The sequence below is a fragment of the Pectinophora gossypiella genome, chromosome 18 (assembly GCF_024362695.1).
Source record: "Pectinophora gossypiella chromosome 18, ilPecGoss1.1, whole genome shotgun sequence".
NCBI classification, from domain to species: Eukaryota; Metazoa; Arthropoda; class Insecta; order Lepidoptera; family Gelechiidae; genus Pectinophora; species Pectinophora gossypiella.
Genome location: NC_065421.1, coordinates 3,966,756 through 3,993,490, shown reverse-complemented (window position 1 = coordinate 3,993,490; position 26,735 = coordinate 3,966,756). Strand labels below are relative to the sequence as shown.

At 42.4% G+C, this 26,735-nt stretch overlaps 1 protein-coding gene across 1 annotated transcript; it reads right to left on the bottom strand.

Moving 5' to 3' along the window:
- Window positions 1–11: 11 nt before the first annotated feature.
- On the bottom strand, window positions 12–26,735 carry LOC126375182 (DNA polymerase epsilon catalytic subunit 1). The gene is made up of 41 exons (XM_050022050.1): window positions 26,587–26,735; window positions 26,383–26,506; window positions 25,313–25,531; window positions 24,823–25,052; window positions 23,433–23,753; window positions 22,812–22,912; window positions 22,215–22,356; window positions 21,727–21,859; window positions 21,253–21,366; window positions 20,459–20,633; window positions 19,696–19,963; window positions 18,807–18,916; window positions 18,153–18,271; window positions 17,816–17,955; window positions 17,425–17,607; window positions 16,686–16,804; window positions 16,149–16,267; window positions 15,537–15,738; window positions 15,136–15,457; window positions 14,564–14,795; window positions 13,848–14,030; window positions 13,204–13,371; window positions 12,291–12,381; window positions 11,753–11,874; window positions 10,984–11,216; window positions 10,264–10,389; window positions 9,574–9,664; window positions 8,407–8,588; window positions 7,793–7,989; window positions 7,230–7,380; window positions 6,663–6,818; window positions 5,733–5,932; window positions 5,010–5,154; window positions 4,258–4,442; window positions 3,272–3,396; window positions 2,621–2,698; window positions 1,989–2,146; window positions 1,241–1,406; window positions 798–976; window positions 503–635; window positions 12–255 (listed from the first exon to the last, which is right to left on the bottom strand). The coding sequence occupies exons 1-41, from the start codon at window positions 26,673–26,675 to the stop codon at window positions 88–90; spliced, it is 6,699 nt and encodes a 2,232-aa protein (XP_049878007.1). The 5' UTR covers window positions 26,676–26,735; the 3' UTR covers window positions 12–87.

Sequence of the window (26,735 nt, the reverse complement as noted above, 5' to 3'; positions counted from 1 at the left end):
TAAAAGAAGCCTTACAAGGTACCTAATTTACATTTTATCATTATCAAACTTACAAATTACAAAACTTAGAATAACACTTAAATACTATCACATATTACTTATGTTAAACTCTATAAGTTCTAATAAGAGAGGCATCTTGTAATACTGTGCGATGGTTTTGAAGGTAGCTAGTTGTGACCTCACTTCTGTCGCCGGTACCATCAGGGAGAAGTCGCCGGCGCATTCGCAGACCACTGAGAGATTCTCGCGTTTCACCTGCGCAAATATAATTTCTTATGTATCTTAGAAACAAGTTGTTGTAAATTACTTGTTTTCCATTAGTAAAATGTTAATTAAGACCTTGTAAAAACGGGATCATGATGAAAAGAATCTGTTATCTTTTTGAATTATCAGTGCCTCTAAAGTAATAAAATTTTAAACCACAAGAGACCTTAGAGACGTCTTAAACATTTGGAGAAGACTAGAATATATTATTGGGGAAGTATAGAGGTGTTAGTGTTACCTGATGGCAGCGTGTGCATACGAGGTCCTGCAGCGTGAAGGTCATGGCGCGCCGGTTCATGGTCTCGATGAGCCGCCACTCCAGCTCCTGGTTGTCGTACGCCGCGCCGCACGTCGGACACAGGCACACGGGACTACGGGACAAGTGGAACATGTTTTAAAATTACAAAGTTTCAACCCCTTTTTTGACCCCTTGGCAAAATCCCACCGACGGAAAATTCCACTTGATATTCTCAGAATCATCTCCCTCTGTACTCGTTACGGTGTCCCTAACACTCTGTATATCATATACTCACACGTCGTTGTTGACGGAGCGGTGCGTGTCCCGACAGAGGTCGAGGTCGCGGCAGTGGTTGCACACCTTGCAGATGACCTCTGTGAGCTCGCACGAGTCGCACGGGTCGCGCCACTCCGCCAGGCTGCTGAACTCGCCTACGCCGATCAGACGGAGCAAGTTACGCCGGAGAAGAGTGACCTGTCGTACAAGATTTAGTTTGAAAAAGATGATGATCACACTCGTTACTGATACTTTGTTCCGATGACACACCTAGAGCCCCGGCTCTTCGTTTTCGCTATTCGGATGCTGATCGTCGACTTAACGCTGGCGTTGCATTACCAAATCGCCAGCGCAACGCTTTTTGCAAAAAAGTACTATCCACAACGCGATTTTCCACAGTGTGTGTGTGGGGGGGTGTTCCTTAACACGACAACATCAACGTATATTGTAAGAATACTCTACCTCTTCATCCAAAGATTGGTGTAACGACAGCACCTTGCAGACCGCGTTGACGTACAACAAGGCGGGCGTGGTGGAGACGTCGAAGGCGTCAGCTCGGAGGCCGGGCTGCGGCTCGATGTCGCCGGGGCGCAGGCACGGCATGCGGCTGTTTATACGCTCCGTCATACTGGAGTGATGGACGGTAAGTTATATGGGGAAGAAAAAGACAGGCTTCTCGTCGTGTGGCTTGTATCCAGGTCAAGATTGAGAATGCTCATCCGCCTCACAACCCACACGATAGAAGAAGATCGACCTTAACCAATCATGGCAGAGATTTTATTGAGCCTCCAAAAAACGCCGTCACTTTACCACTGCTGAGCTTCCCCTTGATCCTTCCTCTCTTCTGAATTCTGAGTGTACTCTGGTCAATTTCTTCGGTAAGGGTGTTCACAAATCTAATAAGGGATCAAAAAGGGTAAGGGTATAAGGGTTCTCAAAGACATCGTCTATTAATTCAGTGAGGCTCGAAGAGGGGATGGGGTCAGAAAATACACGAAATATCACGAGGGAAGGGGTGAGATATTACGTGTATTACATTAACGTTGGACGCGCAATTTCCAAATTTGCCGCTTTTAACCAAAATTTTCGGTTAAAAGCGGCGTGTGACCCAATTTCTAAATTTAAAAGTTACTGAACAATCTTACAAATTTATGGTCCGTTGACGGTGCGGACGGAAAGTTGTCAAACAATCATCGTAAAAACGCCTCACCGGAATAGTTTCTGTGAGATCTCTCCCCTTAGTAATGTGGGCAGATTGTGTGGCTCGGCGTGTGCTGCGCTGAGGAAGCCCGCCACGGCCGCTGTGAAGTACTCGCGCACGCCCGCTGGCAGAAACGAGCACAGGTTCCACTGCATCGAGATCTCAGCCTGGAGGAGGACAAAAATAGCTTTTTAGGTGCCAGCATTGTGGGACGAAAAGTTAGAGCAGAAATAGTGATGCATGCTCTGACATTCCGTAATACATGATTAGGCGACGAACTGGCAACATGTAGATTGGTATAACCCTACCGCGTTACGAATCAATACGTGTTATAGATGCCAAGACGACCTACGTAATTTTTAACGATTTTATTGAATCTATACACTGTGTAAGCTCAACGTCAAGTTGTCATCGGATTCTTGTACGACGCGCTTTGTAAAAAGTAGGACCTGTAAGGATATCAAATACAATGGTGACAATCTACCAGGATTCATCATTTGTAGCGCACACAATTTCCGCGAGTATACGGTCCAATGTTGTGGCGCAAGTTGTCTATCAAACAAGGTACCAGAAGTGGTTCTCGAATAAGAATTAGGTATAGTGAGTGACAGATTTAAAAAATAATATGAACAGCACCATACCTCTTCATCGGGATTTTCTTCACTTTCAGTCGGCAGCTGCGATGATCCTACTTCTACCAAGCCTTGAGGAAGTTTTCCCTATAAAAAAAAATACACTTATAACTTGATCAGCTTCCCGCTCCAGTTGAAAAAAATTCTGAGATAGATTTTATTCCCTGGTCTCGGGTCCATTTTATCATCTGATGGTAAGTGACTATGGTCTAGGGTAGATCACGATTACCTAGCAAAAGCCTATTCACTCTAGCCGTGAAGACTTCCAGATTATAACGAGTTAGAAAAAGTCCCAGTCCAATTCCATTCCTTTGCTGTTCGCATCGAAAAGGAAAAAGCAAAACGTTTAGTGTGAATTAGTCCATAATATATATCGTTGCGTATGAATGTGTAGTTAGCGACAAGCTTTCGCCATGTTCTTATATTGATTATATTTCTGTTGATGTTTTTGTAATATATCAGTGGACGTGGGTATTACGAGGTTACTACTTACTGATGTAAGTAAGTAGTCGTTACATGAGCCATGTCAGGGGCCTTTGGCGGCTCAATAGTAACCTTGACACTAGGGTTGATGAGGTTGGGAGTACCAAACCCACACGATAGAAAAAGAACGAGGTACCGGAACAGTTAAGTGGTCTGAAGGATATGTTGTAATAGTACCTGAATCCCGGCGTAGTTGGCCTCGTCGAGCCACAGCAGGTACCCCCAGCACCGCTTGTACCGGATGTCGATGCCGTGGAACAGCTCCTTGTTGCGGATGCTCTGCACCACGAACTCCACGTACCCTGGACGATACGATAATTAGATGGCTTAAGGTGAACGCGCACCTAACGCGCGCCGAAGTCATCGTATTTTGTGGCAAAATGCGGATCGTGCAGCGAGCACGCTGCATACGATGTCATACAAAGATTTAGAAAATGCGGTGAATACTGATTCAGAGATTGGTATATGTACAGGGTGTTAGTGACATCGTAACGAAAACTTTGACGGATGTTTCAGGTTCGATGGATGTTTGACGGAAGAGATTTGAGGGATATTCTGTCGCAAAAGTATGGAACGGAAAATAATTAAAAAAAAAACACTAAAATTTTCATGAATTCCACTTGATATTAATTCAGAATCATTTCGCTTGATATCAATTGATACGGCTTTGAGTCGTGTGTCAATTTTCAAGTGAATTTCTCACAAATACTAACTTCGCAGCACACTTAGATAGGTACCCACTGATGCTTCTTGAGGTATCTGAGTCTGAATCTGCTTCAAGCAGCAGCAACCAAGACTTTTTGAAGCAGCAGTCGGTTCCGGCTCCTATAGCCTCCTATTTACTTAAGTACGTAGTCGTTAGATGAGCCATAAGTGGCCTTTGGTGGCTCAATAGTAACCCCGACACTGACAGGGTTGATGAGATCGGTCAACGATCTCACAACCGACACGAAAGAAGAAGATGGGGAACAGCTTCTTCATCAGGGTGTACATACATACCATAAACTCACGCCAATGTCCCGTCGAGGTAAGCAGAGACTATGGAATTCCATTTGCTGGATCCTGTTACACTTCTCTTGCTTCCTCTTCTTCCACTTCTCTTCTTGGTTTAGAGTAGATCGTGCTAAGCCTCATCAGGTAGTGCCAACTTTATAAATACTCACCGATGCCGTCCAATACTGAGGTCTTCTTAGTAGCGAGTATGATGCGCGTGAAGTCAGCGAACACTATTGTAGAGCCGAGCCTCTTGAACTCAGCCACCAACATGAGGAACAGCTTCTTCATCAGGTTGTATAATGTGCGGCGCAGCGCAGGGTCGTATAGCAGCGATGTTGGAGTCTTTAGCCATCTGTTGATGCAAGGTCCAAGGTAACGACTTTCTTACTTGCATATCACACCCGTCCTTCTAGGTCAGTAAAAAGCCATAGATAGTGGACGCAAAACTGACTCACTGCAAGCACACCCCGGACACTTCATACAAAACTCCTTTTACACAGCAACTACACATTGACGTTATCGTACACGCGCATCTGTGCGTCTACGTCAACGTCTGACGCCATACGATTGAAGACTAAAGTTAGGCCGAGGTTTAAACCTAGCTCGGCCGCTGGTGTAGAGCGGATCGTTGCGTTGTATACGATAATAGATAGGTGAGAATATAATAAATTTATCGTTGTCCAGAGTTCAGTACTGAATGCCCTTCGAGGCAAATTTATAACTATATTATATTTCGGAAATTAGGCACCGCTATACGAGGAAAATACAATATGCCTAACGTCGGTTTATATATACGTTCCACTGCAGGGCACTGGCGTCATCTGGAAGGAATGGAATCAACTGCAGGGGGTATTCGAGCTTATTCCAGGGATTGGTGGACAACAACAAATCACGTCAAGAAAACAAATAGCATACTTACCTATAAAAGTGTGATATCTGGTAGTCGGCGAAGACGTTTTTGAACTGCGTGACGTCACGCAGCCACGTGGCGATCATGGTGCGCAGGACCTTGAACGCCGCGCTGCACTGCGCAGTTTCATCGTAGTTAACGGACGCATTCGCTCCTGCAACGAACACGCTTCATATGAGTGACGTCATGCAGCCACGTGACGATCATGGTGCGCAATACTTTACACGATTTATGACGACGTAACATGGTTAGTGTGGCCTCTGTGTAGGTACTGAACTTCCCCGCACGTCGGCATATAATTTTACTCATCACTTTCCTCGCAATATGCCCTTCATCATATACACTAACGTGTTGCTCTGCTTTCTTAGTGGCTGGCGCTACTGTCAGACTTCCTCTTTATACAGGGTATTAGTGACATCGTACCGACTACTGAGGGGGATGATTCAAACCATGATTCTGAGTTAATATCAAGTGGAATTGTCCGTCGCAAAATTCAAGTTTTTTTAAAATTATTTTCAGTTCTATACTTTTTTGCGAAGGAAAATATCACTTGATAACTACTCAGAATAATGGTCTGAATCAAAGTTTTCGTTACGATATCACTAACACCCTGTATATTAATTCCTAATCTTGTCATTAATTTCATCTTAACATTCGCAAATCGTCCATCAAAATCATGTATGTAAAGACCAAGGATGGCCTGTCCACAAACAAGTTGGTGTGTTCACTGACCAGTAGTGTTGATGGCGACTTGTATGTCAGTGGTGGCGAAGGGCGTGGCGGCGCTGGTGCCCTCCACGTGGTGTATGTGGTGCGCCTGCAGCAGCGCGCTGACGGCCAGCGCGTCCGTGTCCAGCTCCACGCACACGCTGCCCCACGCGCCCGCCACCGAGTGCGCGCAGCCCGACGTGTCCTCCGCCTCGCTCACCAGCCTGCACAAGGCAACATCCGACGATATTTCACCTTATCATGAAAACCACGTAAACACCACACATTCTGGTGAGTTCAGATGAATTGCTTTGATGTGGCTTTTTTAGATCCCTGATGTAATTATCTACAACAAAACCTACGTTTCTTTTAATTAATTTCAATCCAGGTTAGATTGATACTGGTGCTAATTCCTGTAAATACCATCTAATTTTATTTTAAGTTATATCTGTCATTTTCTTATCCGCCGAAAAGGAAAGGGACGGGTAATCGACAAGCATAAAATTTATGGAACACACGTCAATTTTAAGCACAAATCTAAACCAACCGTCTAAAAATTTTACATCCGTCAATAACCCGACACAGTTAAGTAGACAGCACGTCAAACGGATTGCATACCAGCGACGTACCTTTTGATTCGCCCGGGTTATTCATTCATTTACTCATTCTTCCTAAAATTAAGAGCTGTGAATCATCCGTCCCTTTCCTTTTCGACGGATATGAAAATGACGGATATAACTTAAAATAAAATTAGGCGGCGTTTGCAGGAATCGGGGCCACTAGCTGGTCTATTGCGAAGTTTTGAGGAATGCTTCAAGGGTCGCTATTACCCACCAGTGGGATCAAAATTTAGACTAATCTACTTCTTTGAATCAACAACTGACCTCATCAACCCTGGGGTCAGTTACTATTAGAAGAAGAATACCCAGCAGGATGAAGTTGTCTAATAATTACCTGTTATCGTCAGTCTCGCGGCCGCCCAGGTCGGGCCGCTCGAGGTTGGAGCACCACAGCACGAAGTTGTGCTTGACGAGGTGACGCGCGTAGAACAGGTCCGCGCCGAACAGCGTCGGATCCGCTGGCATGTTGCCGAGGGGGACGTGGAAGTATCTACCAGAGAGAGCATTCGTAATTTAACTAAACTTTGTAGAACGGCCTCCGTGGTTTAGTTCGGATCCGGAGGTCCCGGGTTCGATTCTCGGTGGCGACATTAGGACATTACAAACTGATCATCTGATTTTCCGTAAGTAAGATGATTCGTGCTTCGAAGGCACGGTAAACCATTGGACCCGGTTACTGATGTCGTAAGTAGTCGTCACATGAGCCATGTCAGGGACCTTTGGCGGGTCAATAATAGCCCTGACACCAGGGTTGATTAGGTTTGTAATCCACCTCATAACACACACGATAGAAGGTTGGTTGGTGGGTTGTGATTGATCACAGCAACTCTAGTGTCAGGGTTATTATAGCTAGAAGCCGCACAATAAAGAACTTTCAAATTAAACAAAATCATTCGGTTACCTGCATTGTTCTATAGTGAGATCGAGGACGGGTTCCAAGTTGAGGTAGTGGCGCACAATAGCGCGGGCTCCGATCCTCTGCCAGTCTAACGTGCTGTACAGACTCTCCACGTCACGCACGTGAAGAGGCACCAGCGGGAAGTCCGTCAGACCTGGAGAGATTTTATGATTAGGAAGATTTAGTCGCTAGTTAGCTGTCGACTACTCAAAACTGCTGATGAAGAAACGAGAATTGAAAACTGAGAGGGTAAGTGTGTTCTGAAACAAACACCGCTACTACTCTACCAATGTTGTACAAGGAAGGAGCAACAATCTGCTACAGATGGTTGCCATAAAGATCGTGAGCGTGTTTTATCGACCGATCATTTGTGTAAGGGTGTGTTTGTGGTTGTGCGCGAGGGTGTGTATGTGGGTGTTGTAATGTTTTGTTTTAAAGACGAGGAGGAAAGTAAATGAAATAAAAGTGAGAAGTAGGTTAGAGGGTGTGTTCGTATGTGTTAGGGTGCGTTTGTGTGTGTGTGTGTGTGTGTGTGTGTGTGTGTGTGCGTATAGCAGGCGCCTGACCGGGCATGAGCTGCGCCAGCGCGGCGGGCGAGTGCGCGGCCTGCAGCGCGCACAGCGTGGGCCCGGCGCGCTCGTCCCGGTACCGCAGCAGCGCGCGCTGCAGCAGGCGCCACACGACGCGCGGCTGGCTCTCCGCCACCACCTCCCACGTTATCTCCGCCGGGGGCAGGGCGCTCTCCTCCGCGCCCTTGTTGATTCTACCGTTGGAAAGAAACGAGTGCTGTTTTCACTTTTATCTTTGTTGTAACACGGAGTGTAACGCAAAACCAGTTTTATGCCGACGTTTGAATATTTGAAAAAACTTCACTGGCGTTAATATCTGTAGTCAGATGCAGGGCAGCATATTGATAGCTCATAGGATGCTTTTGGTGTAACCTACTTAGTTTTACATACGTTGCCGTCCTTTGTAGCGTAAATAAATTAGCATGTTGTGTTTGCGTGTAATTGGACGAGCAATAATCCAGTATATAGGTTAAGATACATGTAAGTGTTCTTGTCCGTTGGCAAACAATAACAATACCAATAAGGATAAACAGACAGAGTACGACGTGTTAGAAACATTTTATGATCTCCTTGAAGACTTTCTGGATATTAGTAAACACTAGAAAACTCACTTGGCAGTTCTCTCAGCAGCGTACAGAGTATTCATGTTGGGCACTTGGTTGTTTTTGACGGTGTCGAGTACGAAGATGTATCCTCTCTTGCTCGGGCCCAGAATGAGCGCCCACATGCTGCGCGGCGAGTTGGGCGCAGAGTGCTGGTACAGGAATATGTGCTTCACTGGGGACACGCCGTCCTGGGAAGAATAAATAGCTTGCTCAAAGATAAATTATAAAATGCTAATCTAGAAATAGAAGCTAGTCTAACAGCTCGCGACATCAAACACTTCAGGACCCCGATACCGACCCCGCCGGCGTGGTCGACGATTACCCTCAATCAGCGATTATCGCTATCGACCCACTCACTCACTCACTCTTGGTCGGTCCCTCATATCTGAGGATCGTGGTCAGCATCAGGGTTGCACCTGGAGCGTATGATCTGCCTCCACCGGTTCCTATCCAGCGCTTCCCTTACTATTGTGTAGAACTTGGATGACGACGCGTCTTTCACTTGGTCAGTCCATCTAGTCGTTGAACGACCACGCGATCTTTTGCCCCACTAGGGTCGATTAATTCTTTCAAATATTTTTCCTCTCAGACGACACCCTGAGCCGAGGTTCGCGCCCAACTGGGCACCTTCAGGCCTGTTGTCTTAAACGTTGTACCGGGTGAGAGCCTTCAGCGCTCCCCATTTGTCCGGCCGAGTAGTTAATGCCATCTGCGGCAAATCTACAATAAGTCACGTCAGAAAAAAAGCTAGTCTAACATGATCAAGAATCAACCACATTTTTCGTTTGGATTAATTTTTAAATATCTGTTACTTGAGGGTAATAAAATAATATTACACGTTTGTTAGCTATGAGTTCTGGAAGGTTAAAAAGGCCACATCAAAGCAATTCATCAGAGAAAAGAAAACAATATTGCGATTTATTTACGTATGCGCAAATTTCAAATTACAATATTGCTTTTTTAGATGAATTGCTTCGAAGGGACCTTTTTAAACTCACTATAAGGAATTAAGCAATTTTAGGTTTAAAAAGTTCTATTTAAATCTGTATGTTCATTATACCTGAACCTTGCTAGACCTGGAAAGTTGTTTCACATTAAAATTGCAATTACTAAAAATAGATAAGGACAGGACAACTTATGAACTTAGTATTCATTTTATAAAGATTGACTCACCTGTTTCTTCAAATACGGCTGGTGAGCCACCGTCTTAAACTGGAGTTGGCTTAGCTTGAACGAATCTATATTGCTCGAGCCAAACTGAAGTCTGAAAAATTTAAAGCTTATCTTTATAATCATATAAAGACACATTCCTGCTGATACCTCCTAATTTTATTTCAAGTTATACCTGTCCTTTTGTTATCTACCGAAAAGGAAAGGGGACGGATGATTGATAGCTATTAATTTTAAAATGAATGAATAACCCTGACGAATCAAATAGGCATCTCACTTATATGCAACCCTTGACGTTTTTGACGTGAGTAATTTAATAATAGTTTCCAACCAGTCAAATCAGTTACTTTTTAGTAAACGTCAAAACACGAAATTACTTTGAAATTTTTATGACGTCACAGGTTGCTTAACCAGTCCAACACTCGGTTAGGTCACACACCTTCGAAACGCATTTCTCGGGAATGTGGGTTTCCTCGCCATGTTTTCCTTCACCGCTGAGTACGTGATAATCATTTTAATCCAACAATAAGATTCGAAAACCATTGGTTAAGGCCTGTGCTGAGATCTAACCTGTGATCTAAAAGTGAACTAAGTAAACTATCGCATCAGACTTCTTGAAGTCTTAATAACTTCAGGTTCAGTAAGCGGACCCTGAAATAAAGGGGATAGGGAGATAGACTGTAAACATCATACTTGCGCGCCTCCTGCGTGTCGACGGCGCAGATACACCCTAGCTGCATCAGCACACGGAACTCCAGACTCATCTGCGTCTCGTAGATGCCCTCTATCTCCGGCGCCGACAGCTCGCCCATCAGCTCCCTGGGGCGAAATTACTTGGTTAACACACGTTGAAAATTCTTCTTCTATCGTGTGGGTTGTGGGGTGGTTGACCAACCTGTGGGGTGGTTGGTGTCAGGGTTATTATTAAGCCACCAACGGCCCCTGACATGGTTCATGTAACGACTATTACTAATCTAATCATACTTACTTAAGTAAATAGTAGATGAAACCACGGATAGTCTTACTTTCGGACAATCAGGTATGTAATGATTCGAACTTGAGACCTACGGATCGCGAGCCCACAACACTCAACCCCTAGACCACGGATGCTGTTGCATATACTCATTATTCACTCTTGAAGGGAAAGTGTTTTAGACATTAGGGTTAATATTACGCCATATAATTCATCGTTCCGATGACATTCGGTACTTACAGATGAGGCGTTTTCAGAGTCCCAAGACATGCTTGACACCGTGGATAGCGTAATCGTGGATCAACTCTAAAAAGAGGTGTGAAGGTGTTTCGGAACCTTTGTTCGAGAGATTGTCCTAGAAGATTGCTTTGGAAAAAAGTGGCCTGAAGTAGGAGGGGTAAAACTTCAATGTTACAATAGTTCCGTTGTAAGAGACTTACTCCTGGTGGTCGCGGTATAGCTGCTCGGGCACGGAGTACTGGTAGAGGTGCAGCGCGGGGTGCGCGCGCGGCAGCAGGCGGCTGCACTTGCGCCAGTACTGCCCGCTGTCAGCGCCGCGGGACACGCGCTGGTTCACGTAGAACACGCGCGGCACCGACAGCTTCACCTGATGCAGCTCCGATCCTACCAGTACCCACAGCTTGAAAAGCCCTGGCTCTGCTGTTTCTGCTACCTGTGTGGACAAGGATTGAACTAGCGACACTCTTCCAAGGTCGTTTTGACGTTTGTCCCGCTCATCAAGTTTAGTGAAAAACCAAATCGACCATCCGTTCTGGAGCCACGATGGCGCAGACGGACAAAGGGATGAAAGTTCCGCGTAGCGTCAGAAGTTTAATTAATTAATAACTACGTTAAAGGAGTGAATAGATGTCCGTTATTGTGTTCATCTAATTTCGAATTAGTTTATGAGTTTTATAACTATATTGACGGAGCGAATTGCTGTACTTTATGCGTGCCGCTAATTTAGTAGACGTGATATGAAATTTTCAGCAACAAGAATAATAACAAAAGCAATGACTGCCACCATTGCCGAAAGATCACGCTTGGACGATCGCTAAATGAAAAACCGCCTTTACGTACATTTTTTGGTTATCGGGTGTCTGCGTAAGTTCAACTACTATCCGACTACAGCGAGGAAATTTCAGGAATTTCCAATTTCCAAAATTACGACGGTTTTTCCGTAAAATCGGGTGCAATACGAATACACACCTGTATAATCTGCCAAGGAGTATTCAGTAAGGTGCGCTGCGCTCGTCGTATGAACCCGCCCAGAGTATTGGTCGCCTCCATGCGCGGAGGGGGCATTGACATCGCGTCATGGTCTATCTTGCCTGTGGAAGCCAATAGAATGTTCAGATTCTAATAAAACTGGAATTACTAAGAAACGCAAAGGAACCATACAAAAATAAATTTTGACTCAAGTTTGCGAATTTCTGAATGTCTCAAGATTACCAACATTGCAACCGAACCTGCTGAACAAAAAGATCAGGGGGTTTAAAAAAGCCACTTATAAGCAATTCATCTAAAAAGCAATATTGCAATTTGACATTTTCGACGATTGGCATTTGCTAAATAGAGTGAGTACTGCGGGGCGGAAGGCAAGAGGGAAATCACTGCCCTATAAAGTAACATGGAGAATGCTACACAGCCAAGAGCGTGGCTCTTAAATTAGTGATGAAATGCGCAATGTCAAGAAATCTGAAATAGGTAGCAATATTGCTTTTTTTATATGAATGCTTTGACATACCTCTTTTTCCCGTTCGAGTCCGCACCCCGCGTTGCTCCAACTGCCATTTCCACTTTTTCTTTTGGAACAATATCCACGCTAATCGCTCTTCCTGTACAGATGAAAAGTTTGTAACATAAGTTCACGACTATATCACATTTTTTTACTTGACTTATTGTAGATTTGCCCCAGATGCCTCGACTATTTGGCCGGACAAATGGGGGGCGTCGAGAACTCTCGCCAATCTCATAATATCCCAATTGAAGTAGTCAAAGGTACATCTATCTACTTTCACCTCATGGAGCTTTCTGTCAGATCAACGCACAGTTCTTTGTTGGGTGACAGTCAGAAGTCACGGATTCTTTTACGATTGAATCCTGTAGAATCTATCCACTTTTTCGCATGGACCGATTTAGAAAACATCGGCTATACCTAGCCGGTACTATTGTGTTTGGTAACATAACATAAACATAAACTAGACTCACGACTATATCCCAATTGAAGTAGTCAGAGCTACATCCATCGCAAGATGAACTAAGCACCCACACCTCGCCAAGCTTTATGTTAGACCAACGTGACAGGTGGTGAGCCGTATCGCGATCTGTTATAGTCGAGCACATTAATAACTTAGTGGTGCAAGTCCGTTACCGGGGTTCGATCCGACGCTCCCCGTTTGAGAAGCAAGCCGTTGAACTACAGGACCACACTAACATTTTTGTGTAAGATATTACTTTCTAATGACAGCTCCACAGTCGATTTTGACTACAGCGACAGCTACTGGTGGACTCATCAATCAATCAGAATCCGTTTCCAAAATCTGTCATCTGCGCAAGACATATTTAATTGCGCAAGCGCGCGCGCATACAGACGCACTCTCGTCCGCCCACTCCTTAACCCGATGGAACGGATACTTTCTAATATGTGTAGATTGTACCTTAGTGTCGCCAAAAGGCGGCGGCGGCCCCAGCGCCTCCCTCCACGTGGCGTACAGTTTGGGAGGACTCTCCTCTCGCTTCCTCTTCACAGTGTGCACCACAGGTCTTATTGTAGGGCTCTTCTCTGACGCCGTCTTGCCTATGTCTTCTATGTCCACTTCGGTGTTCTAGAATATTCAATATACTCATCAAATAAATGGTTGATATAGATAGATAAAATACTTTATTGAGCACTAGATACAGAGACAAGGACAACAGATACAGAACAGCACAACAGGTGGCCTTATTGCTAATGCAGCAATTTCTTCCAGGCAACCTTCGGGGACAAGAAAATTTTAAGGTCTTTTTATTTTTATAGGTGCTATTGATATGACCGATGATCTTTTGATTAATTATACCTAATTTAAATCGTAACAGACACATAAAATTAAGAAAATGTTGACCTTCATTGGCTTTTGTGGGATGAGGAAAATAGGTGGACGCATAAAAAAGCGAAAAAAAAAATTCTAGCGGAAACGCGAAAACCCAAGGCATCAATTGTATATATTTACGCGCGTAACCCCTAAAGGTATGGGTTACAAGATAACTTGCAGCCAGTTTAGACGCCATAAATGCTAAGATGGACATGATAGCTCCAACTCACCGAAGTGTCGACATTCTCACTAGAAGCCCCTTCGTCGTCCTCTACATCTTCCCTCTCTTTCACCTGCTTGGGCGCCGCAGAGAACATGTCCGTGATCTTCCTCGTCTTGAACTTGTCTGTCTTGGCCAACATCTTCTTGTGCAGCCAGTCCGGATACTGCACGCGGGGGACTGGGTTGTCTAGCTAAAAGTTAGATTGACTCTTTAATTATTTATTTACATTTCTCAGCATGCTAGTGCCGACGCACCAACGCGCAAGGAAACATATTGCGATATCTAACATAAGCTTACGATTATATCCCAATTGGGTCGTGTTCCCGAATGTTCAGGATAAATTATGAAATTCTGATTACTGAATAAAGACAGATCTAAAACTAATGAAAAACATTTTCAATCTAACTTTATGAATTTTAGCCAAGAAACACGTAATAATAAGTCCGACATTTTATCACGTTTGCCTATGACGTCACTAGAGTGTTTTTTTCATACAAATTCCATAGTAATTTCGTGTTCTGATGTTTAGTAAAAAGTAACTGATTTGACTAGTTGGAAACTAGCCTATTGAGGTAGTTCGCAAAATGAACTAAGTACCCACGCCTCACCGAGCTATCTGATAGACTAACGTATTGGATGGTGAGCCATATCGCCGTCTATAATGGTAGAGCCAACTGAAGAAATAAAGTATTCTTATGATAAACTATTTATAAAAGTACTCACGCCTTGCATAGCGGCAGGTATAGTAATAATCTTTTGTATGGCGCCACTCAACCGCTCGATGTAATACGCCCAGTCCAAAACATCTCTAATGTCGATGTCTTCAGATATGCTGTTGTCTCTCAACCATCGTCTCAAGTGGTGGCGTTTGACTGCTGGCGGGGACTGGAAGATGGCTAGTGGTATCGCCCGCTCCGTTACCGGAGCGCCTTCGGGCTTGCGCGATATTATGAACCTGTGGTTATATAAGTGTACTTCTTGATAAGGCTAGACGGTGACATACATCTTGATGGAATCTTTAAAATGTTATGCGTGTAGAAAAGAAGACGATTAAAAAATTCAAGGTAACTCCACTGCTGATCAGGTTTCCATATAAACCATTTAAACAAACCAGACGGTTTTTATAACCCCCTTTTGGGTTCGGGTTTATATTATTCTAGGAAAGTCATAGTTTAACCAAGCACGTACGTACCCCATGTAACGGAATAAGTGGCCAATAAACAACAAGCATTTTTTCCTGGCGTTCTGACACATAAATTAAATATTGATCGACTGACGTAGAATATGGAACATACCTGCAAGCCAATCCGGCATCCTTCACCATCTGATCTCCCAGGAACTCAGCCAATCTCTTGGCCGTCGAAATAGATGTCGACTTCTGTCCGCCATAGTCTTCCAGCTTCTTTGACATAGATCTGTTTTCCGATATCAACTCGAACAGTTCTGAATTGGGCATGTTAGATCCCTTGCTATAAAGTACATCCAGCCAATAATCGGCTACTTTAGCCACGGCCGCATAGCAGGACTTCAAGTCATTGCCTTTGAGGAACGCTTCGAATACTGACGATTGGAAGATCTTTATCAGTTGCAGTTCGCCACGGCGCTTTACTTCGAAACCTGTGTTATGTAGAAAAGAGTTTTAATTACTGCAAGTTCTTGGTAGAAAAGGCAGCCTCAATGCTTAATATAGACATACCTTTCAGTTCAGCCAAAGATCCATCGAAATTAAACACAGCATATCGTTTCTTCAACCTTTTCCCTTCCTCTTTAGAAGCCGGCAATACCATAGCGAGGTAAGGACCATCCACTTCGAAGAAGATGGAGTTTTCCGCACGCTGTTCGTATTTCTTCTCCACAGGGTCCACCAGCTCGAAGTATTGGTCGTTTGTGAAGTGGTCCTGGGGGATTAACGCCATATTGTTACTGGCAATATATTTATTTTATTCTTCATCTATTGTACGACCGTACACAAAGACTCTTTCTTTGAAGTGTTGTTTATTCAACTGGATACAGAGTATTGTGTGTGTTGGCCGAAACGTCTCAAACGTTTGTTAACAAATAAAATTGGTTGTCAGTTCCCAACCTGTTCGAGTCGTATGTGTAACTGCGGATCAATTGCCTTCAGGAGCTCATCAACGAGGGAATTTGTTAGGGAGACGCCCTGAATTTGTGGAATTTAGGATACATGAACAGAAAAATATTAACATTTAGGATATAACAAACAAACTTTCTTTGCAATACTTCGGCTCTTAAGCACTTTTTTGAACAAGTGCAATAACACTGTGAGAAATAAAAAATCCTTGTTTACCTTGACCATGGCGTTGAGGACAGCGTTGGGGTAGGACACGTTGATCTTCTTCTTCTTGTTGTGTGACGTGAGAACTGTCACCGTCTCGGGGAACGACGATGGAAGCAAGCACCAAATACCTTTATATTGAATAAATATATTTTTTAAAAGTTTACATTATAATAGATTGAATTGTGTATCCTTAGATAGGAAGATCAGTCTTGAATGCACATTTGCATAGTAATTATTTTTACATACAAAAACTCATGCCTATCTCCTAAGGCTAAAGGGAGTCTATGGATTCCCGTTTGCTTCAAACCTGACTTCTCTTGGTTCCTCCACATTCATCAAGATATACGCGCGCCGGTTCAGAGTAGACCGTAATAAATATTTTTAAGGACTTTCGAAATTTGGTGTATCGAAATGTTCTCTTCCCCCTCCTTCCTTCCTCCTTCGTTTTCGTCGGCACCGCTTTCGCAAATCTTCTTTCCTTCAACTATTTCTGGAGTCCAATACGAGAAAACCTTACAAAATATATGAGTATTTATGTCAGCTCACCGTCAGTATCGAGCTCGAGCGGTCGTCCGACCTGCTCGATGATCTCCCGTGCTTTCATGATGATGTTGGCACCTGTGTAGCACACTATACCCGCCATTTCCATGCTGTGCCATCGGGCTCTGGGGATACACTTATAAATATACATCTACATAGGAAAAACCGTATTGTTCTTAAAAATACATATGCAATATAGATGGTAGTAGGTACTACCATGCCCCCTTAAAACGTGGCATTATTAGTGACATGTCTCTCGTCTCTTTCCCGCCAGGCGATGCACTATATCTCTGTCCTGCTGACATTGCATGCAAGAACCCAGGCTAACACTAGCTAAGGGTGTCGCCGTCGACGGATACGTCTCTGGAAGGACATCATCATCATGTTCCAAGCTAAAGGCCTGTAAACTTTGCAATCATGTTAGTAAGTAAATTTAGTACGTAGTCACGAATAATAAATGTTGCTTCCTTTTTGTTTATCAAACATCATAAACAGATAAAAATGACAGAGATAGCACGATGTCCTGGCTGATTCAATCGCTTCACCCTTATCAAAAAGTAGGGCTTCCATAACGATAAACAGTGTCGAAACTTTTTGTCGCAATCCAAACTGCTATCACCGGTGCTTCATAGATTATGAGTATTATGATATGACTCAAGCATAAACTAATCACATATATTTTATGACTGGTATCACTGGATCAGTGAAACCAACTACCAGATTTTGTTTATCGTATTTAACTCACCCTCTCCTCATGACGTATCCGTAGAAGGAGTTCAGAATGCACTTATGGGCGAGTTGCAGGGAGTCGTAGAGCACCTCACGGCTCTTGGCGATCTTGATTTCGGCCGCGTCGCCGCTGGCCACGGCCTCTGACACTTTGGCCTTCGCCTGCTTGTTCAACGCTTTGTACTCGTAGCGACGGTCTCTGTTGAGTGGCCAAAGATGCGATATTGACAAAGGAAAATGTAAAGTCTGTTACTATTATTTTTTGCTTTATCAATGCGATTCATCGGCTTAGTTCAGCTCTTGCTGACACAGTTCTCAAGTACACCAATCGCTAGAGAATCCAGGTACACAGTAATAGTAGTATTCTCTTTAAATAATGTACGATATACTACATTCGTCTGCCTTACCTGAAAGCTCGAACAGTGTCAACGTAGAAAGAATTCTCCTTCTGACAAATGGTAGTGGTTCGCACTTCTGTTCTCGTCAGTTTGGTCTTTTTGTACGCCACTCGGCAGTAGTCCGCTAAACGCTTCTTTTCGTATGCAGCCTAAAAAAAGTTAAAAGGCATACATAACAATTAGAACTACGTGTTACCAGAGGTTGCAAGTTGTCAGTTTATGTGTGTACATACATATACATATAATACAATCCAATAATCCTTTAAACATTACAACACAGGGTGGCTCGATACTTATGTCCGGAAGTGTTTATTTGAATTTAGAAACTGGTTATTGTCGGTGTTACCTGGTCTTCCTTGGGCAAGGCGTGGAAGGCGCGCGGCGGCCCGCCCGGGTGCAGCGGCGGGAACTTCTCAGTCTCCAGCTGATGCTGGATTCGCTGGTACTCGCTGCGACTCGCCGGCACTACCACATACCATTTTATTGTTGTACTAGTTACAACTAGCTAATGAAGAATGTGATACAAAAACCATTGATTAGCTTTATTATTTTTTATTGGCCTTTTATTGGCAATAGACAAGATTGGAGAATGCTACGCCGACGACACTGTTGCAAGTGCCATGATCACGGGATGACAATATAGGGAGTCTCATATCCTTGCTTTAAACGCGGTTATTATTTTTTTTAATTAAAATAAATAAATTATTAACAGTAGGTATATATTGTTTGAACCGCGTGGGTAAGCGAGACAACGCATTAAAGATATTTAAATTGAAACTTTCTCAAAAAGCTAAAAATAATATTTATCTTGTTGTAATTATAAATCGTCCGAAATTCGATGGCATATTCACCCAACTATAATGGTGAATAAAATTATAGCTAATTTAAAAGTCAGTTAAGGCGGTGGACATCAACTCTATATTAGGGAATTTACGTAAATATGCCACAGAATTTTCGACTTATACTCATAATATTCTTAAGTATTATTTTTCATTCTTACAGTATTCTCCGCGCCACATCCACTCCATGTGTCTCTGGCAGGTAGCTCCGGGTCTGTTGTAGTCGCACACTGCGCAGATACTCGCGTTCACCATCGCCGACGGCTGCAACCTAGCACACGGTATATTAGAGTTGAACCACGTCTCAACATCATTCACAGGAGCGTCAATTTATCTGAAGAGAACCGTTTACAAGATCTCGACGCAAAGCGTGAAATACGGAAGACTCGACCGAAAGCTTTATTATTTGCCGTGTGACCAAATCTTCAAGTCCAAGTTCGGTTTCGCCGGCTACATCAGAGCCCACCACAACAACGACCCAGGATAGATATTTAGAGTCGCCGTCGCCGGATACGGTTTGGACGACATGATGATGACACTCCTATATACATGCACAGCACTCTCCTATGCTTCTATGCATTTTTGTTACTCAAAACCGTCATTTGCTAGAATAAGAGAGAGCAACCGCCTCATCGATTCTACCGCGCGCGGTCGCTCTCTCTCCCTCTAGCAAATGACGGTTCTAAGTAACAGAAAAGGATAAAGCATAGTAAAATGCGATAAGGTGCTGACAGATGTGGTTCAACGCTAAGAAACTTATAGGGATGTGTACACCCAATTCACTTCGCCAAGCGCCTACGAAGTGTCCATAACCGAGATTCGTAATTTAAATAGTTGAGGGTTAAAAATGCCATATTGAAGAAATTGACTATTGCTATTTGACATTTGTGGATATTGCGCACTCACTCGTCTAATTGCAATATTGTTTTTCAGGTGAATAGGGCAGTTTCTAACTAGTGAAAAAAATAACCTTTAGATATGTCTTTATTTAATAATCAGAATTTAAAAATGCTTCAACATAGCCTTTTTAACCACCAGGTCCTTACTTACCTGTTAGTCAGGATGATGTTGGGGTACATAGCACCGACATCGAGATGGTATATCAAAGGGTTCTCATCTCTCCTCGGATGATCCTTCATATGCTGCAACTTCGCACGAATCTCTCCGCACACCTCTTCAAAGTTCGTCACCAGCTCTAAGGGAATCCCTTCTTCCACTTCTATGGCGTGTTTCATTGTCTTCTCTATAGATTCAATCAGTTTATCCACCGCCGAGGGAACGATACGGAACTTGCACTTAATGTCCGCTCTGAATACGCCTGAAGAAAAAATGTGTAAGGGAGTTCTTAATTAAACAATTATACTTCTCATCAAAAAAAAATTAACACATCCGAATTTTTGTTCAACAAAACAGGAGTTAATTAAATAAGAATATGGAACTAATGTTCCATACCTTTTTGAGTTTTATATTTATTTCTAATACTCGTCTTTAATATTTCTTTTGATGAGAAGTCTACTTTTTAATTACTGATGTCATAGATGGGTTAGCGATTTGCGTTTATACCGGGTGAGAGCCCTTAACGCTCTCCATTTGTCCGGCCAAGTTGTTAATGCCATCTGAGGCAAATCTACAATAAGTCACGTCACAATAAAAAAGATTTGCGGTCGAGTACGGTTCGTGACGAACTCAATCTGGAAGGGTCTGAGTAACTCGGTCACTAACACTGCTTTCGGCGTAGACTTCGGACGCGGTATCTATGGCTTTCTCCCAGTCCAGTCCAGTCACTGTAAAACACAAGAAATAAAGTCCGTACCCGACTCGAGCGCCTCGACGTGCCCGCCGACGTAAGTCTCAGTCTCCAGCACGTGTCCGTCGTTCGTCAATTTGTTCAGTTCCTCCACCTGTTTATTAGGGAACACGATGTTTGCGTGGAACGCTTCCACCATGAGGAGCGACTCGCACAGAGTGCCGGAGCCTTTGCGGAGTACCTGGTAATGTAAAAATAGTGTCATCTATATATATATAAAAGCGAAAGATCTCACTGACTGACTCACTCATCACGAAATCTCCTGAGATTAATACTGAACTGAACTACAAGACCTAGGAGTCAAAAATTTTGCATAGGGTACATAGGTGCTTACACTAAGACGGGATTTTGGGAAATTTAAATTTCACAATTTCCCCTGTGGGGGTGATAAGGGGTAGCAAAGTTTGTATGTTAATAGTAGAGTTTCGCGCACTTCACGCGGGCGAAGTCGCGAGTCTAGCTAGTAATAACATATATCTGGGAGGAGGTAACTCATCAGTGCCACAAGAGCATTCTGGGCATGTCAACTTGTCAGCAATGTGCTGGATATTTTTTTAGGGACAATATCTTGATCAGCTTGCGGAAAACAGAAAAGGTTGAAGGAATAGTACTGTAAGTAAACTCGTGTCGCATCTATATTGGATAATTAAACTACGAGACGTATGTATAAGTGGAACTTCGAACACCTTTGGTCAATATCATTACCATGATCGCAAAAATATTCTAGAATCTTAAAAAAGGTATTAATTGTAAAAATGTGTATTATGTAGCTAGCGATTAAATGTATTTTTTGTAGATACCTCATCTGGCTCCAACGGGATGATGGTACAGAGCGCAAATATGAACGGATGCACGTATTTCATATACAAGTAGTAAGTCGCCACTGCATCTGACACTGAATAGTTGGACAGCACCTAAAACCAACAAAAAGTTTAAAAAGGTATTTTTTCCTCTGCGTGTTTGGGCCAATAGACGCAACGAATGATACGTATACAGCAATTGGTCAGTCCGTGATATACTTCGTGCTGCGCGCCATGTCAAACTCGTGCAGACCTCCGGGTTTTAAAGAATCCCTTAGCACCCACCTGGAAACCCTGCGGTATTTGGATATCATAGTTTACAAATAGAGTAACTCCTTTGTATATCGGTCATCCGTTATGTACGGCACACCCCGGACAGTTCACGATAACAACCTGTACAGATGACATCTCTCACCACGATGACAAGTCTAATTGGACACAAAAAAGAAAATGATAAGAGATAAAATCCCATACCTGTGGTTGTTCCGCCGCCATCCGACACATGTCTTCGGGGTCCAATTCCACGGGGTCGTAGCGGAGCTTCGCTTTGGCCACGGCTTTCAAACCTTGTGAGCCTACTGGCAGGTACGAGTCTCTCTTTACCCAGCTGAAAATAAGTAAAATTTTCTAGAAGCTGCTTATTTCTTAATTAATTCCATCTCTCCTAATAATAAAGGCTTCGTAGCGTTACACATCGCTTATGGCATACTCCTGTCTATCCACAAGATCGATGGGAAATAGGCGTTAAACATCTAATTGCGAAAACTGGTCCTCGTTTGTATTGGACTGCATTGCTTCCTAAATTTACTGAGATAGATAAGGTACCGAAAGACGAACACAGAGATCCTCTGTGACCAAGTCTGTCATTTAATTTGAAATTTTGCCCCGGAGTCATCTGAAAACTTAGTCAAACAACATTAAATCAACCTGATATGGATGTTATGATCAATAAGTGATAGTACCACAAGCAGTCCATATGCATGGCGGGTCGACAAGCGTAGGTGCCGTCTCGCGCCGCGATCTTGCTGAACCCGATCTCCTGCTTCATGTCCAGACCCAGTATCGCCGCACGCGCCTCCACGAACGGCCAGTCGAAGAAATCACCTGCAATTAAAATGATTCAATGGTTCAACTTAGACTACCACCGATGGTGAAGATTCTATAACATTTTAACTTAAAAAACGACGGACGGATATGAAAAATTGCGTTACGTTATGTTGTTTTTCTTTGATCTTAAAATATCATGGAACAATCACAACTGGGGGGTAAAAAAGGCCACACGCAATGCATCTAAAAAGCAATATTGCTATTCGACATTTGTTGACATTGCCCACTTTAGCGCAAATGTCAAATTGCAAAATTGCCTTTTAGATGACTATGCTAGCTTCGATGTGGCCTTTTTTACCCTGGTTTCGACTGACTGGAGCGAACGTCTGCCACGCGGACCACAGCGTCAAGCCTTGGATATACCTTGTCTTCCCCATCGTAGGAGCTGTTTGACGGAATTATGACATTGAATGTTCTCTGTTAACGAGTCAAAGAAAAGTGAGAGTACTTACCGTTATAAGTAACGAAAATGTGAGGCTTCACATCCATAATGTGATCGAAAAATTTCTGAATCAGGGCCAGTTCATTTACTTCATTAAAAACGATGAATTGCCTGCAGAGAAGAAGCACAGATTGTAGTTACGAAAGGGAATGAACATAAGTTCATCATATTTGAATACAGTACGTAAGTCACACTCAAAAATTATAAAGAATAGGAGGGTATTAGGTCTTCATTGGGAATATAACGGGTTCCGTGGTCCAATGGTTCCTCCCGGGGACAAATCACAAAAATCACTTTGTGATCTCTAATTTGAATAGACATTATAGGCTGATCACCTGATTGTCCAAAAGTAAGATGACCCGTGCTTCGGAAGGCACGTTAAGCCGCTGACCCCGGTTACTATTTACTGATGTAAGTACATAGTCGTTATATGAGTCATGTGCCTTTGGCAGCTCAATAATAACCCTGACACCAGGTTTGATGAGGTTGATAATCCACCTCATAAACCACACGATAGAAAAAGAAGATGGTCTTGGTAGGTTCTGTAAAGACCTGTGAGTCAAGCTGAATGTGGCATTGGCTTACATGCTTCACAAGTTAGTCCCATATCGGATGGTATTCAATCTCTTACCCTTCAAATTCCGGTTTGGGCGTATACTCAAAGTCTTCAACATCAACAGATATGATCTCTCTGTTAGTAATCAAGTATCCTTGCCCATCGATCATGTATGAAATCATCATGATTTGATCAGTCTGCGAGTCGGGGAACTTTAGAGGCAGTTTAGTGGTTTCTATGTCGAACGCTAGGACAATAGGGTCTGGTCGTTCGATGATGTCGTCTCTCTTGGTGAAGACCGGCGGTTCAGTGCCTCGGCTCTTGACGGTGTACCACGTGCCGCAGAATATCTTCACGTCGATTGATACACGCACGTGGTATGGAACGTCGTGCTCTCTGAAAGTATTAATGGAGTGAAATGGCCTTGATTCCTTCAGACACATCCTAATTTTACGTTATACCCGTCATTTTCTTATCCGCCGAAACGGAAAGGGACGGAGGAATGAATAACCCGGGCGAATAAAATAGGCATCTCGCTGATATGCAACCCGTTTAACGTTTGCTGTCAACTTAATTCTGTCGGGGCCAATATATAATTTTGGAACAGTTTTTTTTTTAAATTCTGCATAAAATTGACGTGTGCTCCAATTTTAGGCCAGTCGTATCCCGTCCCTTTCCTTTTCGGCGGATAAGATAAAGACATGTATAACTTAAAATAAAATATGATGGTGGAATTGGAATCAGCTAGAAGTGACCGCTGTTAGCGATAACCGCCTGTGCCGATTTTAGTGTTGTACTTTCTGTAAGATTATCCATGTACTTTTACAACACATAACATAGCATCACGCCTGTATTCCGGAAGGGGTGGGCAGAGGTATGCCTTGTAACATTGTTAACAATAAAGTGTTATCTATCTTATTTTTTAAGATAATCCTCTGTCTGTCTTGGCTGGTAGCAGGGGATAATGCCAGTATAGATTTTGACATTTATGTACTCTTTGAAAGACTTCAGCTAATCAAATCAAAATCAAATCAAATTCTTTATTCAGGCAACTAGGCCCACACATTGCATTACATTACATTAAATAAAACATACATAAAAATAAAATAAATTAACATGAAATGGTTAGTAACTTGAACTGTCACCAATGTTAAAATTTTCATTGCAAGAAAGGTGATGAGCTGACATGCAGTCTCATCCACCTCTCCAGTATCGGCGAGTCCCACCGCTCAGATCACAACTTACCATAACTGATATACCACAGACTACCATTTAAATGAACCCAATTTAAATAAATAAATATATCCACACACACAGCTAACACAGTTGTCTCGACCATTATAGGCATTATGAATATGACTCACCAACTATCACGTTAGTTTAACAGAAAGCTCGACAAAGCGTGGGTACTTAGTTCATCTTGTGATGGAGGTGTAATTGGAAACTGGAACCTATGCTATGTTACCTTATGTCCAAAATATTCTCCATATGATCTGTAGTTTTCTTAGCGTGTTCTATAGCAGCGGCGCTAGTGAGAGCATTAGTCAATAGATCCGCGTAGATGGCGTCTTTTTTCTCTCGTTCTTTATTTTTGTTGACTGCAGTCAATATCTCTCTACGAACCTTCATCATGTCATTTTGTGACATGAAGGATAGTTTTATATACCGCTGCTTTAAGCCTGATAGATGATTTAGCTGTAACACATTTTATTTTTTACATTTTATAACAAAAAGCACTTAACATCCACTACAAATTACAACCTTTGCAAATGTCTCTTAATATAAAAAAGTATGTAATGTAAATTAATTTCCTTAAACATGAATTCTCTCGAAATATATGAATAGGTAATAACAATTTAAAACTTCGATAGACATTTTATAGAAAAGGATGAATGATCCAGCAATATTCAACCATGTGATCATCACTGTCAAGTAAAAATAGGAAGAAAAATTACCAAATCTAAATCTTCTTTCTCTATGACATCAATTTTATGGACACTGCCAGCAAACTTCTTAGACAGGTACTGTATAACTTCCTGCTCGCACTCCTTGCGCGCCATGATGAGGAAGTATGGCTGGAAGGTCAGTGACACCTTGAACCGGGAGCCGTCCATTTCTATGAAGTAGTAGTCCACGGCTGCCACTAGACGCTTGTCTTCATCTAATACCTCTGCCTGTTGATTAAAGAAATAACTGAATATTCTGGACTTCTTCAAGACTAATTTATTTAATTAAGAAAACTTAAGAATATTTAAACTGCCAGCATGTGTGCCCCTCCACAGCCAACTAACAACATTGTTGAAATAAACAATGTATGAACAATCATCAACACAAGTGATATATATATATTCTAAATAATAATGATTTATTGCTTGAACCAGATACATACATACATACATAAGATGACACCTATTTCCCCAAACTTATTAAACCAAATAAATGTAACATAACAATAATAGTGAACTCTTAGTAGGCAAAGTTATTACAATAATAAATAAGTAACAAGTAAAAGTGAATAAAATGTGTGATGGTGTGCATTTTTGTGTATATGTATTGTGACGGTTTACAGATCTTTATTAAAAAAATAAAAGAACTTCTCATTAATAAATGTTACTACAGCACTAGTGAATACCTTAATGATACTGATGTTACTATTTGAAAACCTTTCTCCTCTCTTTTAAACTTCTATTTTGTTGTGCCCGAAAGGGTCTATGATGTGAAACTCATATATGTAACTTACAAACTTGTACACCATCATAGTATGCAAATAAAGAATATTGAATATAGATCTCATGAAGAATGTTTTATTTTTTTATTGACATAAAAAAGCTTTCACTCATTTCCATCAATTGGCATGAATATTCCTAATTAAGTGCACAGAAATATTCCCAATTCTGGATTATTATTATTAGTACATTCTTAAACATGTTAACTTTGCTTATTTGCTGTATGTAGCAGGTAGGCATTGTTTTCGATGCTTACCCTACAAGAAACAGTGTGATAGCGCATACTTATGAGTACTTACAGTATGCATGTTGATCAAGTAACCTGTCCTCTCTTTAGCATCTCGAACCCGATCAAAGCCGTACTTCGAATCAATTCTGTCATTTTCCAACGCCACACGGATACGGGACTCTGAAGATTCCTCTCTATTTCACAAGAGAAACAATATAACTTTGATTAATCGTGGTAAACATAGTGGCAAATACAAAATAAGAATAATTTGTACCTAGGACCTGATGATGAGCCTGCATCTCTCTTGGTAGGGTCCTCCCGTTCTGCTCTATATTTCCCAGTGTTTTGAAGTACCATTTTCATTAAAATCTGATATAAATTCACATATTTAATCCTAAGACAAAAACGTCTGCGTTTGCTACA

What these genes read in the sequence shown, in the direction of transcription:
- LOC126375182 (XM_050022050.1), bottom strand. Translation starts at nt 26,675, where the DNA reads ATGAAAATGGTACTTCAAAACACTGGGAAATATAGAGCAGAACGGGAG. An exon ending in TACCTGCCGCTATGCAAGGC is followed by an intron (nt 14,031 to 14,563) that starts GTGAGTACTTTT and finishes TCTAACTTTTAG; the next exon opens with CTAGACAACCCAGTCCCCCG. An exon ending in CGCTCCGTCAACAACGACGT is followed by an intron (nt 636 to 797) that starts GTGAGTATATGA and finishes CTTGTCCCGTAG; the next exon opens with TCCCGTGTGCCTGTGTCCGA.